General features: G+C 41.3%; 1 protein-coding gene across 4 annotated transcripts in view; it reads right to left on the bottom strand.

The window, feature by feature from the left end:
* Positions 1 to 24,744, bottom strand: part of ARNT2 (aryl hydrocarbon receptor nuclear translocator 2) — a 2,296,360-nt gene that overhangs the window by 720,196 nt on the left and 1,551,420 nt on the right. For all 4 annotated transcript variants that reach the window (XM_044077930.1, XM_044077931.1, XM_044077933.1 and 1 more), the window contains one exon: positions 899 to 1,050. In XM_044077930.1, the coding sequence (XP_043933865.1) occupies positions 899 to 1,050 (152 nt within the window). The remainder of the gene's footprint in view (positions 1 to 898; positions 1,051 to 24,744) is intronic.

Genomic DNA, 24,744 nt, shown 5'->3' with positions numbered 1-24,744 from the left:
CATCTGAATATATTTCTGCAGTGGAAATTTGTTTACCCAAGAGAAATTTCATTGGATTAAGGAAGCCAAGATCAGCGTTATCATGTAAAAAAAGTTGTAAAAAATACTCAGTATTCTAGGAGGTAAATGCAATGAGATGACGAGTCAGCTGTGCCGGTGGAAAGGAATGGGAAATGAGGAAAACACCCAGATTAGGTGGCTCATGAGACAGCAGGGTGTGGTCTAACAATGCCAAGTGAAAAAGTTCACTAAGCTACTAAGCAGGGCACAGGCACGCATTGTTACTTTTTAGCCCTGATAACACAGTGTGCTGAAATCAGATGCTTGTAACGGGCTGCACAGGAAGGACTTCGACTAAAGAATTTAGGCCAGATAACAGAAGTGAGCAGAAGACTTGTTTGTACTTAATGCTACAGTAACCCTCTTCAGATTAAAATCTTAATACTACTTTGCATACTGTAAACTCTATAATATAAACACACATATAACAATGATGTGAAATATATGAGAAATAACAGCACAGTGAAGTTTGTTGCACTTTGCTGTTCTCCCTGTATAAGAGGTCTTTGTCTCTAAAGGTTTACAGGGTTCACAAAAATGAAATTAAATAAATAAAAAAATTGTAAACTGAAAAAAAAGGATGAAAACATTTCTGATATGTAACTAAGAACAGACTGTCATAGCCACGTCCCTCCTCCAACAAGCTTATGAGGAAATGTAGATAACACTATTAATGAAATGAAAATGAAAATTTAATTAAGGTGAATACTACCACGGTTACAGCATTCAGACTTTCAAGTTGAACAAGTAATGCATCATAAGTTAACATGGCAAAATGTATTATGAAGCATATTATAACAAAAACCTGAGCATTCAACAGTGACGTGAAACAACATACTTGACATTTGTGTTGGTACAGATGATATATTCAATTTCATCTGAGTAGGGGTTCTGGAATGTGAAGCTGCTGGTTCTGATTACCATCCATTCTCTGGCTTTGGTGCGGAAGCGGTACATCACTGACAATACTTGGCCTTTTAGTTTAACAACCTGATGAGTAACAAGAAACAATTTTAAGTGAGCTGAACATTCAGAACTGTAAACCACATAACTACAAATTTGTTAGCTGTGAAAGGAAAAGTACAGTTTTGTACCTACCATAAATGTAGATGTTCGAGTGTTTACACTGCTGCAGTCATCACACTTGGGTTATCCTGCTGTCAGGCGGTCCCGCAGTCGGCCAGAGTTCCAAAGTCTTGATCCGGCGTCGATTGCTGTAGCTTCTTCCCTGACGTCAGTGCGCCAGGGGTATATAAGAAGCATCCAACGCCATTTTCTTCAGTTTTTCTTGCCCCAGATGTCAGGTGCCCCCAAGTAGGTAGGCAATACATATTGCTAATAAAACATGTAAAAGGAATAAAAGAAATACCTTCAGTTACAAACAAATACACCACAAAGGTTGTACAGGATAGAAAAGGTATAGAAAAGTTCAGCTAGGTCAGAGGGGATGGAGGGAGAGTAACCTGGACTGCAGCAGTGTGAACACTCGAACATCTACATTTATGGTAGGTACAAAACTGTACTATGTTCAACGTGTTACACTGCTGCAGTCATCACACTTGGTTTGAATCCCAAAGCTAAGGGTGGGTGGTGGAACTAAACAGGGTTTGGAGAGGCTAATAGACCCTGCAGAACTGCAGTGGCAAAGTCAGCTCTGGTTTTAGAGTATAGAGGTAAGTGATAGTGCTTGGTGAAGGTATGCACTGAACTCCAAGTTGCAGCCTCCAAGATATCCTTGGTTGGTACCCCTCTGAGGAAGGCTGTTGATGTTGCTGTAGCCCTGGTGGAATGGGGCCTAATATTACCAGGTACAGTTTACCATGGTGTGTGTAGCAGAAATGGATACAATGTCCTATCCATTTTGAAATGGTCTGTTTTGAGATAGCCTTTCCTTGTGATCCTGCAGCATAGGATACAAAGAGCTGGTCAGATTTTCTGAAAGCCTTAGTTTTATCCAAGTAGTATCGTAATTGCCTGTGAATGTCCAAAGAGTGTAGGAGCCTTTCCCCTTTGTTCTGGGGGTTTGGATAAAAGGTGGGCAAATGAATGGTTTGGTTTAGGGCCACACTGGATACCACCTTTGGCATAAAGGAAGGGTTAGATCGTAAAGCGACTCTGTCTTGATGAAAAATGATGAAAGGCTCCACTGCCATTAGGGCCTGTAGCTCTGAGACTCTTCGGGCTGAAGTTATTGCTAGCAGCAGGGCAGTTTTCCATGATAGAAACTGTAGATCAGCTGTAAAAGCTGGTTCAAAGGGCGGTAGTGCAAGTTTTTCCAAAACAAAATTGAGATCCCAAGTTGGTGTTGGTGCTCTCCGGGGAGGTCTTATGTTCTTAGCCGCTCTGAGGAACTGTCTTAGTAATGGATGTGAAAATATAGGAGAATCCATGTTGTATTGAGCTGAAATAGCTGAGGCATGGATCTTAATAGATGAAAAAGAAAGTCCTTTGTGCAACATCTCAGTTAAATATTGAAGAATCTGAGGAATATTTGGGACAAGGGGATTTTGTCCTTTAGCCTGGTTCCAGGCGCAGAATCTTTTCCATTTGTCTGAATAGGCTTTCCTGGTGCTGGGCCTCCTGGCCTCCAGAATGACATCCATCACAGCTTTAGAGAGAAGTGTTGACTGATTGTTTAAGTAATTTGTCATGCAGCCAGATTTAAAGTCTTGAGCTGGCTGTGTAGAATCTGATTGTTTTGCTGAGTGAGCAGGTGAGGAATTGGAGGTAAAATCCATGGCGGGCCTTGAGCCATGTTCCTTAGTATTGGATACCAGTGCTGGCGTGGCCAGTCTGGAGCAATGAGTATCATTTGTGGCCTCTCTAATCTGGCTTTCAGCAGCACCTTTGCCAGAAGAGGCAATGGAGGAAAGGCATACAATGTTAATGTTTTCCAACTGAATGAGAGGGCATCCACTTTCCAAGCTAGTGTGTGGTATGTCCTTGTGCAGAACTTCCATAGTTGGTAGTTTTGGGTGGAAGCAAACAGATCTATGTCTGGGCTCCCCCATTTCTGAGTTATCATTGCGAATACTTGTGGATATAGTTTCCATTCGTGAGGATCTATGATGTTTCTGCTTAGATCGTCTGCCAATGTGTTTTTCTTTCCTGGCAGGAATTGTGCTTGTAGTTGAACTTGGTAGGTCAGTGCTGTGTTCCACAAGATCATTGCTTGCCTGCATAGGGGGGGTAGGAATGTGTATCCCCTTGCTTGTTTATGTACCACATCACTGTGGTGTTGTCCGTCTTTATTAGGAGTTGCCCTGGATGTAGGAGGTCCTTGAAAGCTGTTAGGGCATTTTGTACAGCTAGCATCTCTTTTTGATTGACATGTAGATGCCTTTGATCTGCAGACCATTTGCCCTGAATACATTGTCCTGCCATGTGTGCTCCCCAGGCATAATCTGATGCATCTGTTGTTATAGTTTGCCTGGTTGGGGGGTAAGGCAAAAGGCTGACCCTTGTTGAGGTGACATGCCTGAGCCCACCATAGAAACTCCTGTTGAAGGCAGGGAATGAGTGGAATTACTGTTTCCAAGCTGTGGCTGTGTTGAATCCATACACTTTTCAGGTACCATTGTAATTTCCTCATATGCAGTTTTGCAAATGGTATTAGTAGTATGCAAGATGCCATGAATCTCAAGGCCTGCAGAATTTTTTTTGCAGGTAGTTGGGTCTTTGTTGCCATCATTTTGAAGTATTGAGTCAGTTGTCCTTGCTTGTCTGGCGTGAGATAAGCCATCTGGGCCGTTGTATTTAAGCTGGCACCCAGGAATATTATGTCTTGTGAGGGCACTAGTTTTGACTTTTTTTTGTTTACTGTGTACTCTAGGCAACTTAATAGGTTTTTGACAAACGCCAGATGCTTTAAAAGAATGTCCTTGTTTTCTGCTTGAATAAGGCAGTCGTCCAGGTATAGATATATTTGAATTCCTCTTTGTCTGCAGTATGCAATTACTGGTGCCAGGCATTTTGTGAAGACTCTGGGTGCAGTAGATAAGCCAAAGGGTAGTGCAGAGAATTGGTAATGGGTTGAACCTGCTAAAAATCGGAGGTATCTTCTGCAATTTTGTCTGATTGGGACATGCAGGTATGCCTCCTTGAGGTCCAACGTTACTAGCCAAGCCTTCTTGCCCAGCATGGGAAGAAGCTGCTGTAGTGTTAGCATCTTGAACTTAGGTACTTCCAGATATGTGTTTAGAATTGAGAGGTCCAGAATGGGTCTCCAGGCTTTGTCCTTTTGGGGAACTAGAAAGAGTCTTGAGTAAAATCCTTGTCCTTGCTCTTGTGTTGGGACCTTTTGAATGGCTCTCACGTCCATGAGAGCTGAAATTTGCTTTTGCGCCTCTGCCCATTGATTTGTTGGCAGGTTTGGCATTCCTTTTATCCTTGGTAAAGTGTGGAAGTGGAATCTGTATCCTTGAGATTCAATATTTAGGACCCATTTGTCTTTTGTGATGCTGTGCCAGTTGTCTGCAAAAAGTGCTAGTTTTCCTCCCAAGGGAGCTGCCAAGAGGGATTTGCTTGGCAGTCTGAGGGGTAAGTCATTGTGTTTGCCTTCTGAAAGTTTGAGACCTGTCTTCTCCTCCTTTTTGGGTTGTGGCACCCCATTGTCGAGGCTGATAAGAGCCTTGTGACTGACCTCTGCCCCTTGGGCGTCTGTATTTGCCCCTCTGTGGTCTGGCAGAAGCTGGAAAGGACCAGTTTTTGGTTGGCCAATTTCTGCTGAAACGAGGGGGTTGAACCTGTAAAAAATCCTTGACCGTCTGCATAGATTTTGCCTTATCCTCCATTTTCTTTAAAACCTCTTCTGCTTTTACACCAAATAAAACATCCTGCTGTAAAGGTGCATCCAATAACTTTGCTTTAACATGATCAGGTAAAGTTTGTTCTTTTAACCAAGCATGCCTACGTATGACAGACCCTGTCACTGCTGCTCTACAAGAAGCTTCCAATGAATCAAATCCACATTGCAAAGTATGTTTTCCCACTTGTTCAGCTGCATGCAACAAATCTTGCATTTCCTTGTAATCAGGCTGTTCTGTATGTGTGATCATTTTTTGTTTTAATGGAGACATCAAATATTGTTGATATTTCAGCATGTGAAACTGGCAATTTAAGGCCCTCATAGCTAGAGTAGCTGAGGTATACTTTCTTTCCCCATCTGTCTAGTGCTCTAGAATCCCTTTCAGAGGGTACAGAATTTTTAGCAATAGAGGCCTTAACCCCTTTGGGACCCTGGGAAATGGTTTCTGGGTCAGCAACAGGGCTTTTATATAGGAATTTGTGTGAGTCAGGGACTCTGTAGTATCTGTCTGGTTTGGCTGGTGCAAGAGGTAGTGAATCTGGGTTAAGGCTAGATTCTGAATAAACATCATCCACAATGTCTAACACGGGTGGAATAGCAAGTGGTCTGTGCTGGGGTAGTAAAAGGAACTCTCAGAGCCTTTTCTTAGAATCAGAGTAATCCTGGCCTTCCCAGTGGAAATGTTCCCTCATGGTATGTAAAGTTTCCCCAAAAGAGTAGTCTTCTGGGGAGATGCTGAAGGGATAGACTCTTCTGCATCAGAGTCTTCATAAGGGGGAAAAGAGTATTCCTGTTACTCAGAAGAATCTGAAGAAATTGAAACCTGGTCAGAGGAAGCGTAGTCCTCCTCCTGCCTTGGCCTTTTATCAGGAGGGAGATGGGAACCCCTGATAAGGGTAACTAAATATTCAGCCATCTTAAGCATTTGTTTCTTAGGCATGGGGCCTTGTACCTTGTACTGGAGACTGCTGTACAGTCTTCTTTGTTTTTAAAGGGGTTTTCAGCTTTGCATAGGATTTAATAGTGAGTGTAGTCGGTCTGAAGACACCTTCTGCAAATGAAGGCGTTTCAACTGCACCGGAATCTCCTTCAGCCATGGAGTCGGAAGGACTTAAAGGTAAAGGTTGTGGAGGCCTAGCAATCTCCGCTTGGGAATCGGATGCCGGCTGGGGTTCTAAATCAGCGGTCGTCAGGGGCTGCGTAGGCACCTCACTGAAAACCGGAGAACCGGCGACTGGCCTAGCAGAGGCCTCGGAGTCTGGTTTGGATCTCGGTTGCCTGTTTTTATCTTTGCGTTTTTTATGCATTCTTGTCGTCGGTTGCTCCGACGGCATGGTATAATTAAATTTCCTACCAAAATAATGTCGGGCGAAATCAAACCGACATTTAATAGTACATTTGTTAAACCTAGCACAAAACCGACAATCTGTGACGTCGTGGTCTGGGCCTAGGCAAGGAATGCAATAAGAATGAAAGTCCTTATGAGGTATTTGCTTCCCACAAGAAATGCAATTGTTAACTTTTTCTGACATCGGACTGAGGCAAGAAAAGTTTCCCCAATGGGGTACTTAGCTTTATTGAAGACTTTGGTCTGAAATTTGATTTGAATATCTCAGGAGTTGGCCGACCAGCACTTGCGAACTGCTTCTGCTTCGGGCACAGCGTGGCAAGAAAGACTGAAGAAAATGGCGTCGGATGCCTCTTATTTACCCCTGGTGCACTGACGTCAGGGAAGAAGCGACAGCAACGGACGCCGGACCAAGACTTTGGAACTCTGGCCGACTGCGGGATCGCCTGACGGCAGGATAACCCAAGTGTGATGACTGCAACAGTGTAACACAATGAACATCAATCTCTCAATATTATGGATCTATACAGTAAAGTAAATACATTTCCACATTTCATTAAACTGCCAGCTTGATGGAGAGAATAGTTTGCAATGATTGCAGCTCCATCAACGCAGTTTTTTTTTTTTTTACCTCAAAATAACAGCTAAGATGGAAAGGGCATAAACATACAAAGGAAAATAACTGTATGAAATGGAAGACCAAACATGGTACTATACATGCAATTTTCAACTTCCTGTTCCAATTTGATCCATTTCTCTATCTGGATCACCAGTGAGGAGATGAGAGGTGCTCAATGGTGCAGTGCAGCTGAATTTCACCTGTTTATTTAATAACGCACCTTACAGAAGGTTAGTAGGAGATGTGATAGAGCCAAAAGTGGACAAGCAACAGTGTGGCAATGTATTTATTTATTTTTTGGGAGGCGGGATTTGCATTACGAGTAGAAAAGACAAGCAGTCAAATATCAGAAGGCTTCATAATGGGAATGGTTCACTTTTCCACACATATGAATCAGGCATACTGCAAGCTAACAACACTACACTGGCAGGATGAGTTATCTTGCATTGGGACCGGTTCATTTTAGTATCTATGAGTCAGGTACTTTGACTGCTGATGCCATTTTGACTGTTGAAGGACATAGGTTCATAGGTTCATAGATTAGTACTAGGCTAACTGCCCTTGCGAGCCATTTTAAGCCTAGCCAATTATCCCCCTGTGAGATTCAAACCCTGTACCTTGTGTTTTTAAGGCAAACACCTTAACGATTAGGCCACCCTCCCAACCCTACATTACAAGCAATATCTAGTAAGATCTGGACTTGATACACGGAAGAGCAAACTTATTCACTTTTCAATTCGTCATTCTGAAAACTCCACAAGAAAAAAAAAACGCACACTCACTGCTGAAGGTAAAGGCCACAGGATGGACAAAAAAAGAACAGTTGTGGGCAGTCAATTCAAAAAATGTTGAAGTCACAGTTCTGCTGTACAGGACACGTGTAAGGACACATCTATAATCCACTGTCAACTTTTAGAGACCAAACAGATGAAAATTACGTTAGCAGAAATGTCCCTTCCTTAAATCAACAAAGACGAGACCCTTGACAAAGGAAGTACAAACTAAGATATAGACTTTCTAATAATTTGGCTTTAACTCACAAATGTAACACTGGAATTGCTTCTAAACATAGTTTTATTGAGCAGGGGCACGTTTCCCTGCTATCTACACTACTACTACTATTGAATTATTCTCACTTAGAGGTTTCTTTTAATTAATATAACTCTGTGTGACCTCAAAGTGAGAACAACAAAATACAAGTGTAAGTGGTGGTGGGTGGGTTGGGGTGGCTGCACCTACCCCTGCAAAAAAGACAGTAACATATTAAGCTTTAAATTTTAACATTTGGTTTCTAATCCTGTTTTATGTTATCAGTGTTTTAGGAATTTGTGCTCCAGTCTCAATTGTTCAGAAGCTAGTTTAGTCACAGGCAACTAAGTGTAGGGAACCCTAGCAGAAGGCATGCAATACTGACTACTAAAATGTTACTTACAAGTGAAGCGGCTAGGCATACATGCAGCAGAAGAGGAAAAAATACTCTGCAACAGAGTCCATCAAAGAAACAGAATGGAGGATACCAAGCTGGGAAGAAAGGACATGGTCATAATGAGAATAAACAGATAAGGCAGGCAAAGATGGTTTCGATCGCAACTCATAGGGTGGGGTGGCTCTGAAGAAGAATAAGCCAAAACTGACATCACAGAATCCAAATGAAGATCTCAAAAAGTCTGATGGGGCTTTTGGTAAAACCACAGGCAGTACTACTCAAAAGGTCCTTTTAGGCAAAGGGGGGTCTTTGAGGACAGGAAGCAAACAACTGTGATACCCACTTACCAAGGTGGAGCAGAAAATAGCATGGCAAACTACAGAAAAATGAGTGTAACATCAATGGATGTGATAAAAACAACGAAAATGTAAAGAAGTCAAGACTTACAGGTCAAAACAGGACACTCCTCAAAATCTGGGATAGATTAACAGCAGGTGGGATCAGTTCAGACTAAGCTGATGCAGTTCCATGACTGTGACACCAAGAAAGTAGGCAATGGTGACCAAGAAAATGTGCTCTATGTGATTTCGACAAAGATTTTTATCTGGCCCTGAACATCAGGTTCCTAACAAAAATCACAAAGATAAGTGTGGAAAGCAAACAGTGAAGATGGGTGGAAAAATGATGAGGAAGCAAGGACAAAAGGTAAGACTTGGGGAACAGTACAAAGACGATAAGAAGGTGAAGGCTGTCCAGGGTCTGGTATTAAGAAGATGAAGGCTATCCTGGGTCTGAACAGACTTAATGTGCTTATCCCAGACATGGCCCAGAAAACAGATCAGTTCTCTTGCAAATGAAACTAAGGTTGGAAGAGCAGCACCACACTGGAAACGCTTCTAAATAAATGGCAGCAACTTCACCTGAACTCATCAAGTTATATGGTGTGGGAACTGGTGAATGACAGTCCAACTGCACAGCACATGAAAATGCAGTTGTGTCAGGAATTTATTATTGTAGAGGTCTGATTCTACTAATGTACTAATAAATGCAGCTTCTATGACAGCATGAGCAGTAACTGGTTTACACACAGGAAGAACCATGAAGGTCCTGTACCTCAGTTACTCCTGTGACTACTCCTTTGCAACCAAAGCAGAACACTTCCTTCTTCCTGTGAAGTCTCTCTCTAAAACAGACATTCTCTTGTGGAGAAGCACAGAGCGGTGAGCCCTCATTGTAACACTCATAGCAAGAGGCAATTGGCTTTTGGCCACATACACTAGTTCATCCACCTAAGGATCTGGGTATAAGAATCCTCTACCTGGTTTCTGTCCTTTTCTTCCTGTAAAGAAACCATGACATCTTTGGAATTTGCTTTGCTGGCTACTTGGATTTCAAAAAAATTCATGAAATCCAGGGTCAGCAGGAAAAGGTCTTTGGCTAACGCCTGTATTGTGGGTTGGGCCAAGGAACAGCTCAGCCAAGGTCAAGTCAAGCTAGCAGGCACTGATTTACATTCTGGTGCTTTAGGCCTCAGTTGAGTAATATAACTTGCCTTAGAGACCCCAGGACATGGACAGGTATGCAACCTCTTAATTTGATCTCCAAAAATATCTTCTCAGATGAACAGTAAAATAATACCATACTCCCTTTCACTGATGCCTATGTGGATACTAGTTGAAAAGACCCTCAGTGATACCCCGACTCAACCACTGGTATGGCAATTTTTGACTGAGGAAGCCATCCAAATTCTGACAGCTTGGCTGCCTCCACTGGGATAGAAACATTCACCTCCACTCAAACCAATAACAAAAAGGAGAGGCTAGGCAGTGAACAAACAAAAAATTAACGGTAAATTCCAATCAGTAGTTTAGCGCTTTCATCCATTATAGAACTTCATCAGAACTAATGAAACATAATAACAAAGACTTAAATACCCAATAAAAGTCACATGATACAAAACATTAATTAATAAAAGAGATACACTCCAACAAGAATATAATATGCAATAACAATATTCAAATTCAACATTAAAATTAACAACTGCACTAAAACCTAGCTAAAAAAACTATTACAAAAAGCTAAAAATATGATATAAAATGTAAAATAACTATGAATACACTAACACTCCAAACTTTTAAGGTTTAAAACAGGGGAGATGGAGCAAATGTCATTCAAACCTGGCTCAGTCAAAGAATCAAGCCTAAGCTGCCATAACAATTCCTTTACAAGTAAATGGTCCTCAATAATTCTACCTCTGGCATCTCTCTTTAATTGCTCAATAATAAAATATTTAAAAACATGGTTGGGTGATTTCTCTATGTCTCTAAAAAGAGCATTAGTATCCTTGCGCTTACTAATATCCCTTTCATGCTCTTATGAATATTAGGGACATTAAAAAACAGAGAGCAGAAAGCTCTATAGCTGTGCATTTTATGGATAAACATGGTAGTGACTCTTTTTTAATATATGGTACAATTTTAGAAAAGGTTTTTGTTAGAACTAGTGATGTTATGTTGACAAAAAATATATTGTTATGTAAAGAAGCATCATTTATTTTAAAATACATTACTCTTTTACCAGGGGGGATTGAACCATGAACTTAATTGGGAATATTTGCTTTAGTTAGCTATTTATTCTATTACTGTGATTTCTTAATTGTTTAACTGTTTTATTGTAGAGCAAAGGTGTGTGTGTGTGTGTCTGAGTATATATATATATATATATATATATATATATATATATATATATATATATATATATATATATATATATATATATGTATATATATATATATATATATATATATATATATATATATATATATATATATATATATATATATATATATATATATATATATATATGTATATAGGGGAAGTGATTATTGTGAATGTTACTTCTTGAAGGCTATTTGGCCGAGGCGCTAAAGTGTAATAAAATTTTGGATCTGCATTTGGTTGTTTTCCTTTTACTTCTGCTTTAGTGGTTGTGGAGAGGAATTTTAGAAGAGACTGCTGTAACAATGAATATTATGATGGATATCTTTTCTAGTCAGGTTTAATAATACAGAAAGAACAACAGAGTTAAGTTAGGTAATCAGCATATAATAGATGACATGTTCCTTTCCTTCCTTTACAGTGCTCATTGGGTGTTACAGGCCCTCCACGTGTTGCCTTCTTGGCAAGCCATTCCATAAGCAGCATTTCAATACAACTTTTGGACTAAGAATGTTTCCAAACAGGCTCTATCTCTACTCTGCTTAGTGTGTCCCTATCCACTGAGTATTTTCTTTTCTAGCTTGCAGGCTGTGCTTAATCACACACACAAGAACATGAAAACCAAACTTACCAAACATAAAGGGAAGTCTATCAACAGCCCACAGGACAGACAGATCACCAAGACACAGTGGGAACTGTTATCGCTCATGCTTGAACAGCAAGGTTATTCATTATTTTTGTTTAACTGTCTTTTCTAAAATGTATGCATAAATGAAACACAATACTGCCACTATATTTCTAGGCCTATTTTTCTTTTTTTAGTCAAATGCCTAATAACTACTTTAAATGGAAGTCCCTAATCTAACAGTGCCATTCCTCTTCAACTCCACCTTTTTTCTTGAGGTGCTAGAGCCCTGAGTAATTCTTTGAGCTGTTCTGCTTTTTCTCCACTGTGTTGACCTTGGAGCCTTCTGTGTACAATGCTTGCAAGCTAATTGCAGCAACCAGTGGTTTATTGCTGTGGGCTGACTGTTTCACTGGGGATGACTCTGCATTCATGGGTTCTACTGCAATGCCTCTTCCTTACTAACAGAAAGTCTACCAAAGTTGCATGTTGGCCACTTTTGCAACTGATTTTGTGACTCTCTCTCTTTCTGAACTATGTGTTGGCTAACATCAAGCCACTTGCCAGACAGAAGTCTAAAATGGCTTCTCCTTCTTTATTTTTATTGACCCACACATGTGAGACCCAGACAGTTCTCATATCCTGTTCTGTCTGTCCTGATATATGCATTCAGGTTACCCATTATCAATGCCAGCTCCTGTTGTATTGCCTTATCTAGAAGGTCTAGTAGGTCTTGCAACTGCTGCCTGAATGTACTCTTTTCCTCACTGTTATAATCCTTCTGTGAGGCATAAGCTAAGATTATGAATACTGCTCTATTATTACACTGGAGTTTGATTGCCATGAGTCTGTCAGTAATTCTGGTGATATCTCTCACTGAAGCCTCTCCCTCAATTCCCACACCATTTATAAGCAGTCGTCCTCCTGGGTAGTAGACTCCGAATCCCCAGCCAAGTGGCTTAACTGCACTGCTCTTTCACCTTGTCTCCTGGTTACACAGGAGGTCCGGCCTCCTCCATACCATCATGTCATTCAAAGGTTCATAGGTTGGTATTAGGCTATCGGCCTAGTCATAACAATTCCCTGGATATTTCTTCCCATAATATTTACTTCCCTGAACCCCTGTCTAGCAGGGTGACTGACATGATCCCTGGGGTGAATTTCCTATCTCCCATCCAATCATCAAGGTTCCTCTTGAAGAGGGCCAAGGAGGCGCTTTGCTTGACATTTATGGGCAGTCTATTCCAGAGTATAGGGAGTCTCTGGGTCAGGAACCTATCCCTCCAGCATGTTTTGTTCATTGTGATGACAAGGTCTAGATCCCCCACTTCCAAGCTTCGTCCTATCAGTGAACCTACACTAAGTGGGGCAATTCTTAGTTCATGCTTGGCAATTTGATTGGTTTTATGTCCGGCTTTCTCTCAAAAGAGCTATCCCCGGTAACCCAAACTGGACACCAGACGGCCAGCAACTTACTGACCCAGCACAGTTGGGCTTTATGATGGGAACACACTGGTCAAAAGGGGCACATACACCCTTCCTAACATTGGTCCCTGACATAGCTTGGATTAGGCAGGTCCTCAACCCATTACAGAGGTATGAAATTCACACTGCTGTATCCAGCTGTCTTTAGAATCTTTTTTTTTCTTTCTTGGAGGATAAAATTAATTTGTAATACAAAACAGGCTAAGGAGGAAATATAAAAGTTTATCCAACAAAAGGTGAGCCATCAAACAAAAGGGGATTCTGCTTCTCACTCTTCCGATAATAAAGCCTATAGACAGAGTTTGCTAGTGAAACCTTTTCCAGTGTTCCAAAGGAAAATGCTTGAAAGACAAAAGCACAGGAGTTGACTAGAAGAAGTGGGAGTACCTTGGACTTGAACAAGAGTGTGAGGATGGGAGATGGAGATGAAAAGGAAGAAAATCAGCAACACTGAAATTAGTGAACAAATGTGAGACTATAAAGCATCAATCACATTTGTAAAGTATGGCTTTACATGAAAAAGTGGCTGAGAAAGATATCTCTCTCTCTCTATGTATATATATGTATATATATATATAGATATATATATATATATATATATATATATATATATATATATAAAATCTCCAATAAGGAACACAGTTGTGTAACCTCAGCATTCATACATACCCCCTTCGCTGTTAAAAATCTCCTTACACAATCAATCCCATACTCAATAGGAATGACCGTAAATAAATTTCTGAGATCCACAGTAACCAATAACACTTTTTTCTGCATGGGAAATGTACAATAATAACCAGAAAGACTTCTTAAGAAATCTTCCATGTCTTTCAAGACAGTGGTAGCTTTAGTTAATGCCTTCCTTAGTTTCTTCTCCGTATAAATAAACAAAGGTTCTGTGGACCACCTACTCCCAGAGACTATGGGTCGCATCTGTGGATCAACGTAATTCTTATGAATTTTGGGTAGGCCTTTGATGACCGGTATATCACCAGATCTCTCACTTGAAAGAATTCATATAACTCTGTGGTAATCAAGTGTGTAGTCATAAGATCATATAAATTGTTCTCATTACCACAAATAACTTTGTCTAATTTATATCTCTCAATCGGTTTATATGCATTCTCTTCATTCAATAATGCACATATTTTTATATTGTACCATGCGCTATCCATAATCACTGTTTATGATTACATATATTACAGAATATCATCCTGTTTGGAGTACATTATATACAAAAATGGGGTGCAGTGATGGGCACTTCATGTGCCAGGTCTTATTCCAATATTGTGATGACTCAATGGGAATTGGTTTTCAATGACCTGAACATCTTGAAGAAACATCTATTGTTTTACAAGAGATTCATGGATGACATATTTTTCCTTTGGGATAGAGATGATAAGCAACTATGCATGTCTGTTGAGTACATTAGATCCACTACTAATTTTTTGGATTTTGACGTGCATAGCTCTTTACACTGGACAGAATTTTTGGAGGTCACCTTGATGACGAATGAGGATGGATCTCTTGAGACCAAAGTGTATCGGAAGAACTGTTGGAGGAACAATTTACTACATCGTTCAAGCATGCACCCTAAACATATATTCCTGCATGTGGTTAAGAGTCAATTTCTCCGCAACTCCAGGTTGAATACGAATGATGAGAAGTATGAAGAGGAAGTTGAGAAGACAAGGAACCAACTACGTGAAAGAGGTTATAGAAATACACAAATTGACAATATATATAAGAAGTTCAACAATAAAGGAATAGTAGAGGGAAACAGTATTTTTACAGAGACATGTATGATAGGTGCTGGAAGGGATATGCACAATCTTAATGAGATGTGCACTCATGTACAGTCAAGATGTGAAGCAGATTTGTGATATAGTAAGGAAAAAATGGAAAACTCTAACGGCAGATGATTCCATTAGGCATATAGTAGGTGACCATCCACGGTTTAGTTTTAAAAATAAACCTAGCTTGAAACAACTTATTTGCAGAGATAATTATATGGATCTAAAGACTGACTGCTAAGAAACATGGAACTTTTAAATATGGCCGATGTATAGCTTGTCCATAAATCTCTACTTCTGGGTACTTTCAACATCCGGTGACACAAAGAATATGCTGAGGGCATTTGCTGATTGTGGAACAAAAAATGTTATTTATGCCGCAATTTGTAAGAATTGTCCCAGTTTCTATATTGGGAAAACTAACTGCAGCTCAGAATCAGAATGCAAGCACATCTGAAAGACATTAAGAACAGAGTCACTACTAATGCACTAACTAAGCATGTAATGCAGCTTGAGACCCATAGTTTCTGTTTTATGGTCTTGGAAATAGTTTATGCTAACCCAAGGAAGGGGAATCTTAAATATTTTACTGAGTTAAAAGAAGCAAGATGGATAGCTGATCTAAGAACCTGGCTTGGATGATGTACTTTCTTTGTAGCCGGTTCTGAGGCGGTGTCGGCTCAAGAAATTATTTTGATTGGTTACACCTTACTATATAACCTCCAATGATGGATAAGTTATTATGGATCTGAAGAAGGCCTAAGCCAAAAGTGCTTATCTACTTTTTATTACTGTTGCTTTTAAATACTTTTTAATAAAGTTCCCCGCCGTGGGGATTTATTCTCTTTTATTTGGATTCTATTGGAGAGTGTAAAACAGGGTAGAAATAAAATATATATATTAAAAAGTAACAAGAATTATTTAGAGGGGTTGACAAATGTAAAGTACTGCAGAATGAGGAGAATCTCACAGAACAAGAACAGGTGCAACTGCAGAGTGCTAAAGAGAAAATAAGCGAGTATCTGGATAATATGAATTAGTTTAGAAAGATTGCTGTGAAGCAACTATTTTGTTTTATGACAACTCCAAAGCACAACAACTTACAGCACAATGACTTAGACAACAAAAGGTAGAAATGGTTGCTGCCAAACCTAGGGAGCCTATAATAAGTAAAATAACCAGAGATGCTGCAGAGGTGTTAGAGATATTTCAGAAATGTTATGAACATATAAAGCAGAGAAATGTAGAATTTAAGAAATAGCACAAATGGAAACATTTATGGAACACTTAAGTATGCCAAGCGTAGAGACAGATAAAGCTCAATATTTAACAGTTAACAGGAAATGAGATACAAATGGTAACGTGCAATCAATCTGCAGGAAAGTCTCCAGATATAGATGGTATTCCTGTGAAACTATGGAAGCTAGGAGGGAAGAAAGTGATAAAGATCTGGACAGTTTTGTTTAACAGTATTTTAAAAGAAAGGGAAGCACCAACATCCTGGTAGGCTATGGTGGCTGTAACACCTAAAGACAGTAAGGGCTCATCAGACCCAGCTTCATGCAGGCCCATTTCAATTTTAAGCCATGACTATAAACTGTTTATGTCCATAACAGCTAAAGGAATGGCAAATGTGTTGCCAAAATTGATAGATATGGATTAATGTGATTTTGTAGAGGGGAGGCAAACATTTTGACAACATTTATAGAACAACGATGATCCATAAGGAAGCAGAATGTAAGAAAATACTGCTGTTGGTTGGTCTTGATGCAAAGAAAGCACTCAACAGAATAAGCTAGAATTTATGAGTAGGGCAATGGAAGTATTTCCATTCCATGATACAATTATACTGTTAATTAGGAGGATATACAAGGGATAAGACGTAAAAATTCAAGGGGGGGGGGGCCTTCTCTGATAAGTCGTGTCTGAACAGAAGAACCAGGCAAGGGTGCCTTCTTTCTCCTTTGTTACATGCATTATATTTAGAGCAATTAGCAAAGAAAATCAGGGACTCAGAAATTCAGGGATATAATTGGTATGGAAATCAAGAAAAGGTGGCTATATTTGCAGATGATATTTTGTAGCTGACAAAACCAGAAAAAGATATCTTACTTTAGTGGAACATTTTGAGAGTTTTAACTCTTTTCGGGGTATAGAATTATTGAAGATAAAACAAAGGCTACAGGTGTAAGCTATGTACACACGCATGAATTGGTTCAGCAATATACATACTTATGGGGATATGATAAAATATTTAGGAGCATGGATTAAAAATGATTCTGTTTTAACAACTAAGCATGTAAGAGAAGAAACTACACAAAATACAACAAAAAACATGAAACTGGAAGCTCTTTTTTACAGATATGGATTGCAGGATACAACCAGTGAAAATGTTTTTAGTCCCTTTAGTTTTATATACAGGTGATATATATTTTATCAACTAGGGGAGAAGTTGTGGACAGTAATTTATAAAGAGATGACAGATTTTATCTGTGAGGGGAAAAGGGCAAGTGGGATAAGCTGATCCCTCCAACAGAACAAGGTGGTTTACGATTACCTGATTTGAAGGGATATTTTAGAGCTACTTTGTGAAGGCTCATATACATAACACAAACAGAAAGCAGTAACTCAAAGTGGAAAGGGATGATGATGAAGCAATGGGGAACTTCAAGAAATAAGGTGAGAGTGGGACTTTGTATGCAGATGCTTAACTACAATAACAACAATCATTCAGAATAGTATATTCATAAAGTAGCAGAAAGCATTCTAAGAGCGTTTATATTACGCTGTTGAAAACTCAAACTGTCGACAGCGTAATAATTGACCTTGAGTAGCATCTTGCCTTCACCAAGAATGATGCCACTGTATAAAGACAAAATGATCAATTTTAACAATTGGCTAAAGTAATGGTGTCATTCAAAGGGGATTCAGTGTCTGTCAGCCTGGGATGACATGCTTGACAAGCCACGTTGCTTCGCTAGGGACGGCTTGCACCTGTCACCCCTGGGCTTTCGAATACTGGCTAAGGCTCTTGCCACCCCCATAGTGCCTTTTTTAGGCAAGGCTCAAAAGACAAACCCACCTCCATAGACAACACAAGGAAAAAAAAAAACTAAGGGTAATGCTACTCAACGCCAGAAGTCTAAACCTAAAGATGCATGCACTCTAGGCTCTCCTCAGTATGGAGAATATCGACTTCTATGCAGTAAAAGAAACCTGGTTCAAGGCTCCCGAGAGCACCCCAGCACTACCAGGTTATAACTCATACCATGCTTTTCGTCCCCAAAACTCGGACCGAATCACAAAAGGAGGGGGAGTATCCATATTCATCAAAGATACCCACACCTCCAGGTTAGTGGCACTACACGAAGCATCGGAGACCATCCAAGTGCAACTAATAGTGGGCAAAACTGCCTTTCAGTTTGTAGCCTGCTACAGATCACCCTCCCAAACTCAGGAACCCCACTCGGCTTTCCTGAGAACATTGGAGAATATGAAGGTCTCTCCAAACACCATAATATTGGGTGACTTCAACTACCCAAACATTGACTGGGAAAACTACTCAACCCCAAACACCCTTGCCCAACGGTTCCTAGAATTTATAAACTCAAACGCTATGGAAAGTACTGTTGTGTACCTACCATAAATGTAGATGTTCGAGTGTATTCACTGTTGCAGTCATTACACTTGGGTTATCTTGCTGGCAGGCTACCCGCAGTCGGCCTGAATTCCAAAGTCCTGGTCCGGCATCGGTTGCTGTCGCCTCTTCCCTGACGTCAGTGTGCCAGGGGTATAAAAGATGCAGCCGACGCCATTTTCTTCAGTTTTTCTTGCCCCAAATGTCAGGTGCCCCCAAAAGGGTAGGCTAAAAATTCTGCTTATAAAAAAGCATGCACTAACATAAACATTACCTTCATCTACAAGCACATACACCACATAGGTTGTATAGAATAGAGAAGTACAGATAAGTCACAGCAATGAAAGGGGGATGGTGGGAGGGTAACCTGGTCTGCAACAGTGAATACACTCGAACATCTACATTTATGGTAGGTACACAACTGTACTATGTTCATCGTGTTTCACTCTTGCAGTCATTACACTTGGGTTGAATCCCAAAGCTGAGGATGGGTGGCTGGGCCTAAATAGAATTAGGAGTAGCTATGAGGCCCTGCAGAACTGCAGTGGCAAAGCCTGCTCTGGATTTAGAGTAAAGAGGTAAGTGGTAGTGCTTTGTAAAAGTGTGCAATGAAGTCCAAGTTGCAGCCTCCAAAATATCCTTGGTTGGTACTCCTCTGAGGAAGGCTGCTGAAGTGGCTGCTGCTCTGGTTGAATGTGGCCTAATGCCCTTAGGCACTGATTTGTCATGTTGTGAATAGCAGAAACGAATGCAGTGGCCTATCCATTTTGAAATAGTCTGCTTTCAAACAGATTTTCCTTGCGATCCTGCAGCATATGCCACTAAAAGTTGCTCATTCTTTCTGAAAGCTTTAGTTTTGTCCAAGTAGAAGTGTAGCTGTCTGTGTATGTCCAAAGAATGCAGAAGTCTCTCCCCTTTATTCTGTGGGTTTGGATAAAAGGTAGGCAAATTAATGGTTTGGTTAAGAGCCACACCGGACACTACCTTAGGCATAAATGTTGGGGTTGTCCTTAGAGAAACCCTGTCCGGATGGAAAATAATAAATGGTTCCACAGCCATTAATGCCTGTAACTCTGAGACTCTTCTTGCTGAAGTTATTGCTAGGAGCAGAGCTGTTTTCCATGATAAGAATTTTATCTCAGCTGTACTGGCTGGCTCAAAAGGAGGCAGTGTGAGCTTTTCCAAGACAACATTGAGGTCCCATACAGATATTGGTGCTCTCCTTCGAGGTCTTATGTTTTTGGCCCCTCTGAGGTACTGCCTTAGCAGTGGATGTGAAAAAATAGTTGGCTCCATATTGTAATGAGCTGAAATGGCAGAGGCATGGATCTTAATTGATGAGAAGGATAGGCCTTTGTCCAGCATTTCAGTTAGGTATTGTAAAATCTGAGGAATATTTGGTACAAGCGTGTCAATTCCTTGTGCCTGGTTCCAAGCATAGAATCTCTTCCATTTTTCTGCATAAGATTTTCTGGTGCTGGGCCTCCTGGCCTCCAAAATAACATCCATAACTGCTTTAGAGAGAGGTGTGTTCTGAGTGGTTATATTATCCGCCAAGCAGCCAGATTTAATGGCTGTGCAGGATATGATTGTTTTGTTGGGTCAGTAGATGAGGAATTTGAGGTAAAGTCCAGGCTGGGCCTTGAGACAAGCTCTTTAGGTTTGGATACCAGTGCTGGCGTGGCCAGTCTGGGGCAATCAGTATCATTTTTGGTTTCTCTTGTCTGACCCTTAGGAGTACCTTGGGGAGGAGAGGCAGTGGAGGAAAGGCATATACTGTAAGGGTTTTCCAGCTGAATGATAGAGCATCCACTATCCATGCTTGTTTGTGATAAGTCCTTGTGCAGAATCTCTGTAGTTGGCAGCTGTGAGGGGAGGCAAATAGATCTATGTCTGGGCATCCCCATTTCCTTGTTATCATGCTGAAGACTTGTGGATCTAGTTTCCACTCATGAGGGTCCATGAGGTTTCTGCTTAGTTGTCTGCCAGGGTATTTGTCTTTCCTGGCAGGAATTGTGCTTGCAGGTGCACTGTGTTCCACAAAGTCATGGCTTGTCTGCAGAGAAGGTAGAAATGTGTGCCTCCTTGCTTGTTTATGTACCACATGACTGTAATATTGTCCGTCTTTATCAGCAGTTGTCCTGGATGGAGTAGATCCTTGAAGGCTGTCAGGGCATTCTGTACAGCTAGCATCTCTTTTTGATTGATATGAAGATGCATTTGGCTTGCGGGCCATGTGCCCTGAATACATTTTCCTGCCATGTGGGCCCCCCAGGCATAATCTGATGCATCTGTTGTTAGTGTCTGCCTGGCTGTGGGTAAAGTGAATGGCTGTCCCTTGTTGTGGTGACAGGCCAGTGCCCACCATCGAAACTCTTGTTGCAGGCAGGGAATGAGGGTAATTAATGTTTCCAGGCTGTGGCAATGTTGAGTCCAAACACTTTTTAGATACCATTGTAGCTTCCTCATATGCAGTCTTGCATATGGAATTAGCAGAATGCAGGATGCCATGAAGCCCAAAGCCAAAAGAATTTTTCTCGCAGATAACTGGGTCTTTGTTGCCATCTTTTCTAAATAAGAAGACAGTTGCCTTTGTTTGTCTGGCATGAGATATGTCATCTGGGCAGTTATATTTAAGCTTGCACCCAGGAATATTACCTCTTGAGAGGGTACTAGTTTTGATTGCTTTTTGTTTACTGTGTACCCTAGGCAAATTAGCAATCTTTTTACAAACGCCAGATGCTTCAGTAGAATGTCTTTGCTCTCTGCTTGAATAAGGCAGTCGTCCAAGTAGGGATAAATTTGAATTCCTCTTTGTCAGCAAAATGCAATTACTGGTGCCAGGCATTTTGTGAAGACCCTGGGTGCAGTAGATAAGCCAAAGGGCAGTGCAGAGAATTGGTAGTGCATTGAGCCAGCTATGAATCTGAGGTATCTTCTGCAAGACTGTCTGATTGGGACATGCAGGTATGCCTCTTTGAGGTCCAAAGTTACAAGCCAAGCCTTCTTGCCCAGCATGGGCAGAAGCTGTTGCAGAGTCAACATTTTGAATTTTGGAACGTCCAGAAAAGTGTTTAGAATAGACAGGTCCAGTATTGGTCTCCAGGCTTTGTCCTTTCTGGGTACCAAGAAAAGTCTTGAGTAAAATCCTTGGTCCCTGCTCTTGCTGTGGTACTCGCTGAATAGCCTTCATGTCTATTAGAGATGAAACTTGCTTTTGTGCCTCTGCCCATTGATTGTGTGGCAGGTCTGGCATACCTTTGGAAGAGTGTGAAAGTGGAACCTGTAGCCCTGAGAGACTATATTCAAGACCCATTTGTCCTGGGTGATCATATGCCAATTTTGTGAAAAAAGTGCTAGCTTTCCCCCTAAGGGTGCAGCCAAAAGGTAAGTGCTTGGCGTGGGCAGAGGAAAGTCATTGGGACTGTTTTCTATATGGCTGTGATTTGTCTTCTCTGCTTTTGGAGGTAGAAGCAACCCATTGTTTAGGCCTATACGAGCCTTGGGGCTGGGGTCTGCCTCTAGGGCGTCTGTATCTGCCTCTTTGTGGCCTGTCTGACACTGGAAAGGACCAATTCTTAGAAGGCCAGTTCCTGCTAAATCTGGCTGGCTGTACCTGTAAGAAATCATTTACTGTCTGCATAGATTTCGCTTTATCCTCAATTTTCTTCAACACCTCTTCTGCCTTAACACCAAGCAAAGTATCTTGCTGTAATGGAGCATCTAATAATTTTGCTTTAACATGATCAGGCAGATTCTGTTCCTTTAACCAAGCATGCCTTCAAATGACAGAACCTGTAACAGCGGCCGTGCAAGAGGCCTCCAGTGAATCAAAACCACATTGCAAAGTATGCTTTCTCACTTGTTCAGCTGCATGCAATAAATCCTGCATTTCCTTGTTTTCAGAACATTCAGAATTTGTCAACATTTTCTGTTTTAGTAGTGACATTAAGTATTGCTGATATTTAAGCATATGAAACTGACAATTTAAAGCCCTTACAGCCAAGGTAGCAGAAGTGTAAACTTTTTTCCCCCATCTGTCCAGTGCCCTAGAATCCCTACCAGAGGGGACAGGGTTTTTTGCAGTGGAAGCCTTGACCCCTTTGGGACCCTGAGATATAGTTTCAGGGTCAGCAGCAGTGTTTTTATATAGAAATTTATGAGAATCTGGAAACCTGTAGTATATGTCTGGCTTAACAGGTGCAGGGGGTAAAGAGTCAGGAGACAAGCCGGACTCTGAAAATACATCATCTACAATGTCTAGAACAGGTGGAATAGCAAGAGGTCTGTGATAAGGCAGTAAAAGAAAGTCTCTGAGCCTTTTCTTAGATTCTGAGTAATCTTGGCTCTCCCAGTGAAAATGCTCCCTCATGGTATGCAGGGTTTCCCCAAAAGAATAATCCTCAGGAGGAGAGGCTGAAGGAATGGATTCTTCAGCATCAGAATCCTCATAGGGAGGAAGAGAGTATCCCTGTTCTGAAGAGGAGTCAGAGGAAATGGAAACCTCATCAGAAGAATCATATTCTGTGTCTTGCCTAGGCCTCTTATCAGGAGGGGGATGGGTACCCCTGATCAAAGTAATTAGGTCTTCGGCCATTTTAAGCATCTGTTTCTTAGGCATGGAAGTTTGTCCAAGAGAATGCTGTACTTGTTTCTTTGTCTTTAAAGCTGTTTTAGTCTTTGCCTTGGAAGCTGAGGTTGGTTTGACATATAACTGTGTGGGTCTGAAAACTCCCTCAGAAGCCAATGCCTGCTCAGCGGCTCTGGACCCATCTGAGGGAATAGTTTCCAAGTGTCCAATACCTTGAGTATCCAGAGACCTAGTTGTCTCCAAGTTGGAGTCGGAAGTGGCCTGTGGCTCTGAGGTAGCGAGCGTCAGGGGCTGCGAAAGTGCCTCAGTGAGAACAGGCGAACCGGCGACTGGCCTAGCGGAGGCCTCGTCATCGGTTTTGGACCTCGGATGCCTGTCCTTTTCCTTGCACTTTTTATATACTCCGGTCATTGGCTGTTCCGACGGCATTATATAATTAAACTTTCGGCCAAAGTAACGAAAGGCAAAATCGTACTGACGCTTAATAGTGCGTTGGTTAAATCTAGCACAAAACCGACAGCTAGCAACGTCGTGGTCAGGGCCTAGGCAAGGAATACAGTAAGAATGAAAATCCTTATGAAGTATTTGCTTCCCACAAGAAATACAATTGTTAACTTTTTCTGACATCGGTCTGGAGCAAGAAAAAAGTTTCCCCAATGGGGTACTTAGCTTTATTGAATACTTCGGATCTGAAATTCGATTTCAAAAATCTCAAGAGTCGGCTGACCGGCACTTGCGAACTGCTTTTGCTTCGGGCACCACGCGGCAAGAAAGACTGAAGAAAATGGCGTCGGCTGCATCTTTTATACCCCTGGCGCACTGACGTCAAGGAAGAGGGGACAGCAACCGACGCTGGACCAGGACTTTGGAATTCAGGACGACTGCAGGTACCTGCCAGCAGGATAACCCAAGTGTAATGACTGCAACAGTGAAACACGATGAACATCAACTCTTCACCACACTCCCACAAGAGGGAACAACATATTGGACCTGGTCTTCACCAACATGGGGACTCTATGTTCCACACCAGAGGTAAACTTCTCAAAACCGAGGTGAAATCCTTCAAAGCCCCCGGGCCAGTGGAAAATAGTGCCCAAACCGCAGAATCCTTTACAAACGCATTCTATGGGCACCTACAGGAATGCATGAATCGTGCCATCCCAAATAAAACCAAGAGTCACTCCTCCAAAAGCAAGAGACCTGTCTGGTGGACCCAGGCCATAAATAAACTATACAACAGAAGGAGGAAGCTACTACATGATAAAGCAAAATCCCAAAAAGGGAAGGCATCTCTGATCAGTACTAGCAAGAAACTACGAACCCTCATAAAAGCATCAAAGGCCAGCTTTGAAAGAAAAATTGCCCAAGATGCTAAAGATAATCACAAGGCCTTCTATAGTTATGTCAGGAATATGGGTGGCAACTCCCAGATATGCTCAGAGTTAGTGCAAAATGGCAAAAAATACACTGAACCCACAGACATTGCAAACATCCTGGCAGACAGGTTCAGTGCAAATTTCTCCCCCCCCCTTCCCCCCCAAAAGAGCAACTTTCTATCCCAACAGAATGTAGCCTCCCAGACATCACAGATGCACAGGTGAAAGCTGCCCTCTCCAAAGCGAAAAACACAGCATCA

This window comes from Protopterus annectens, chromosome 7.part0 (assembly GCF_019279795.1).
Source record: "Protopterus annectens isolate FY-2018-M chromosome 7.part0, PAN1.0, whole genome shotgun sequence".
NCBI classification, from domain to species: Eukaryota; Metazoa; Chordata; order Ceratodontiformes; family Protopteridae; genus Protopterus; species Protopterus annectens.
This window is presented reverse-complemented; position numbering and strand designations above follow the sequence as displayed.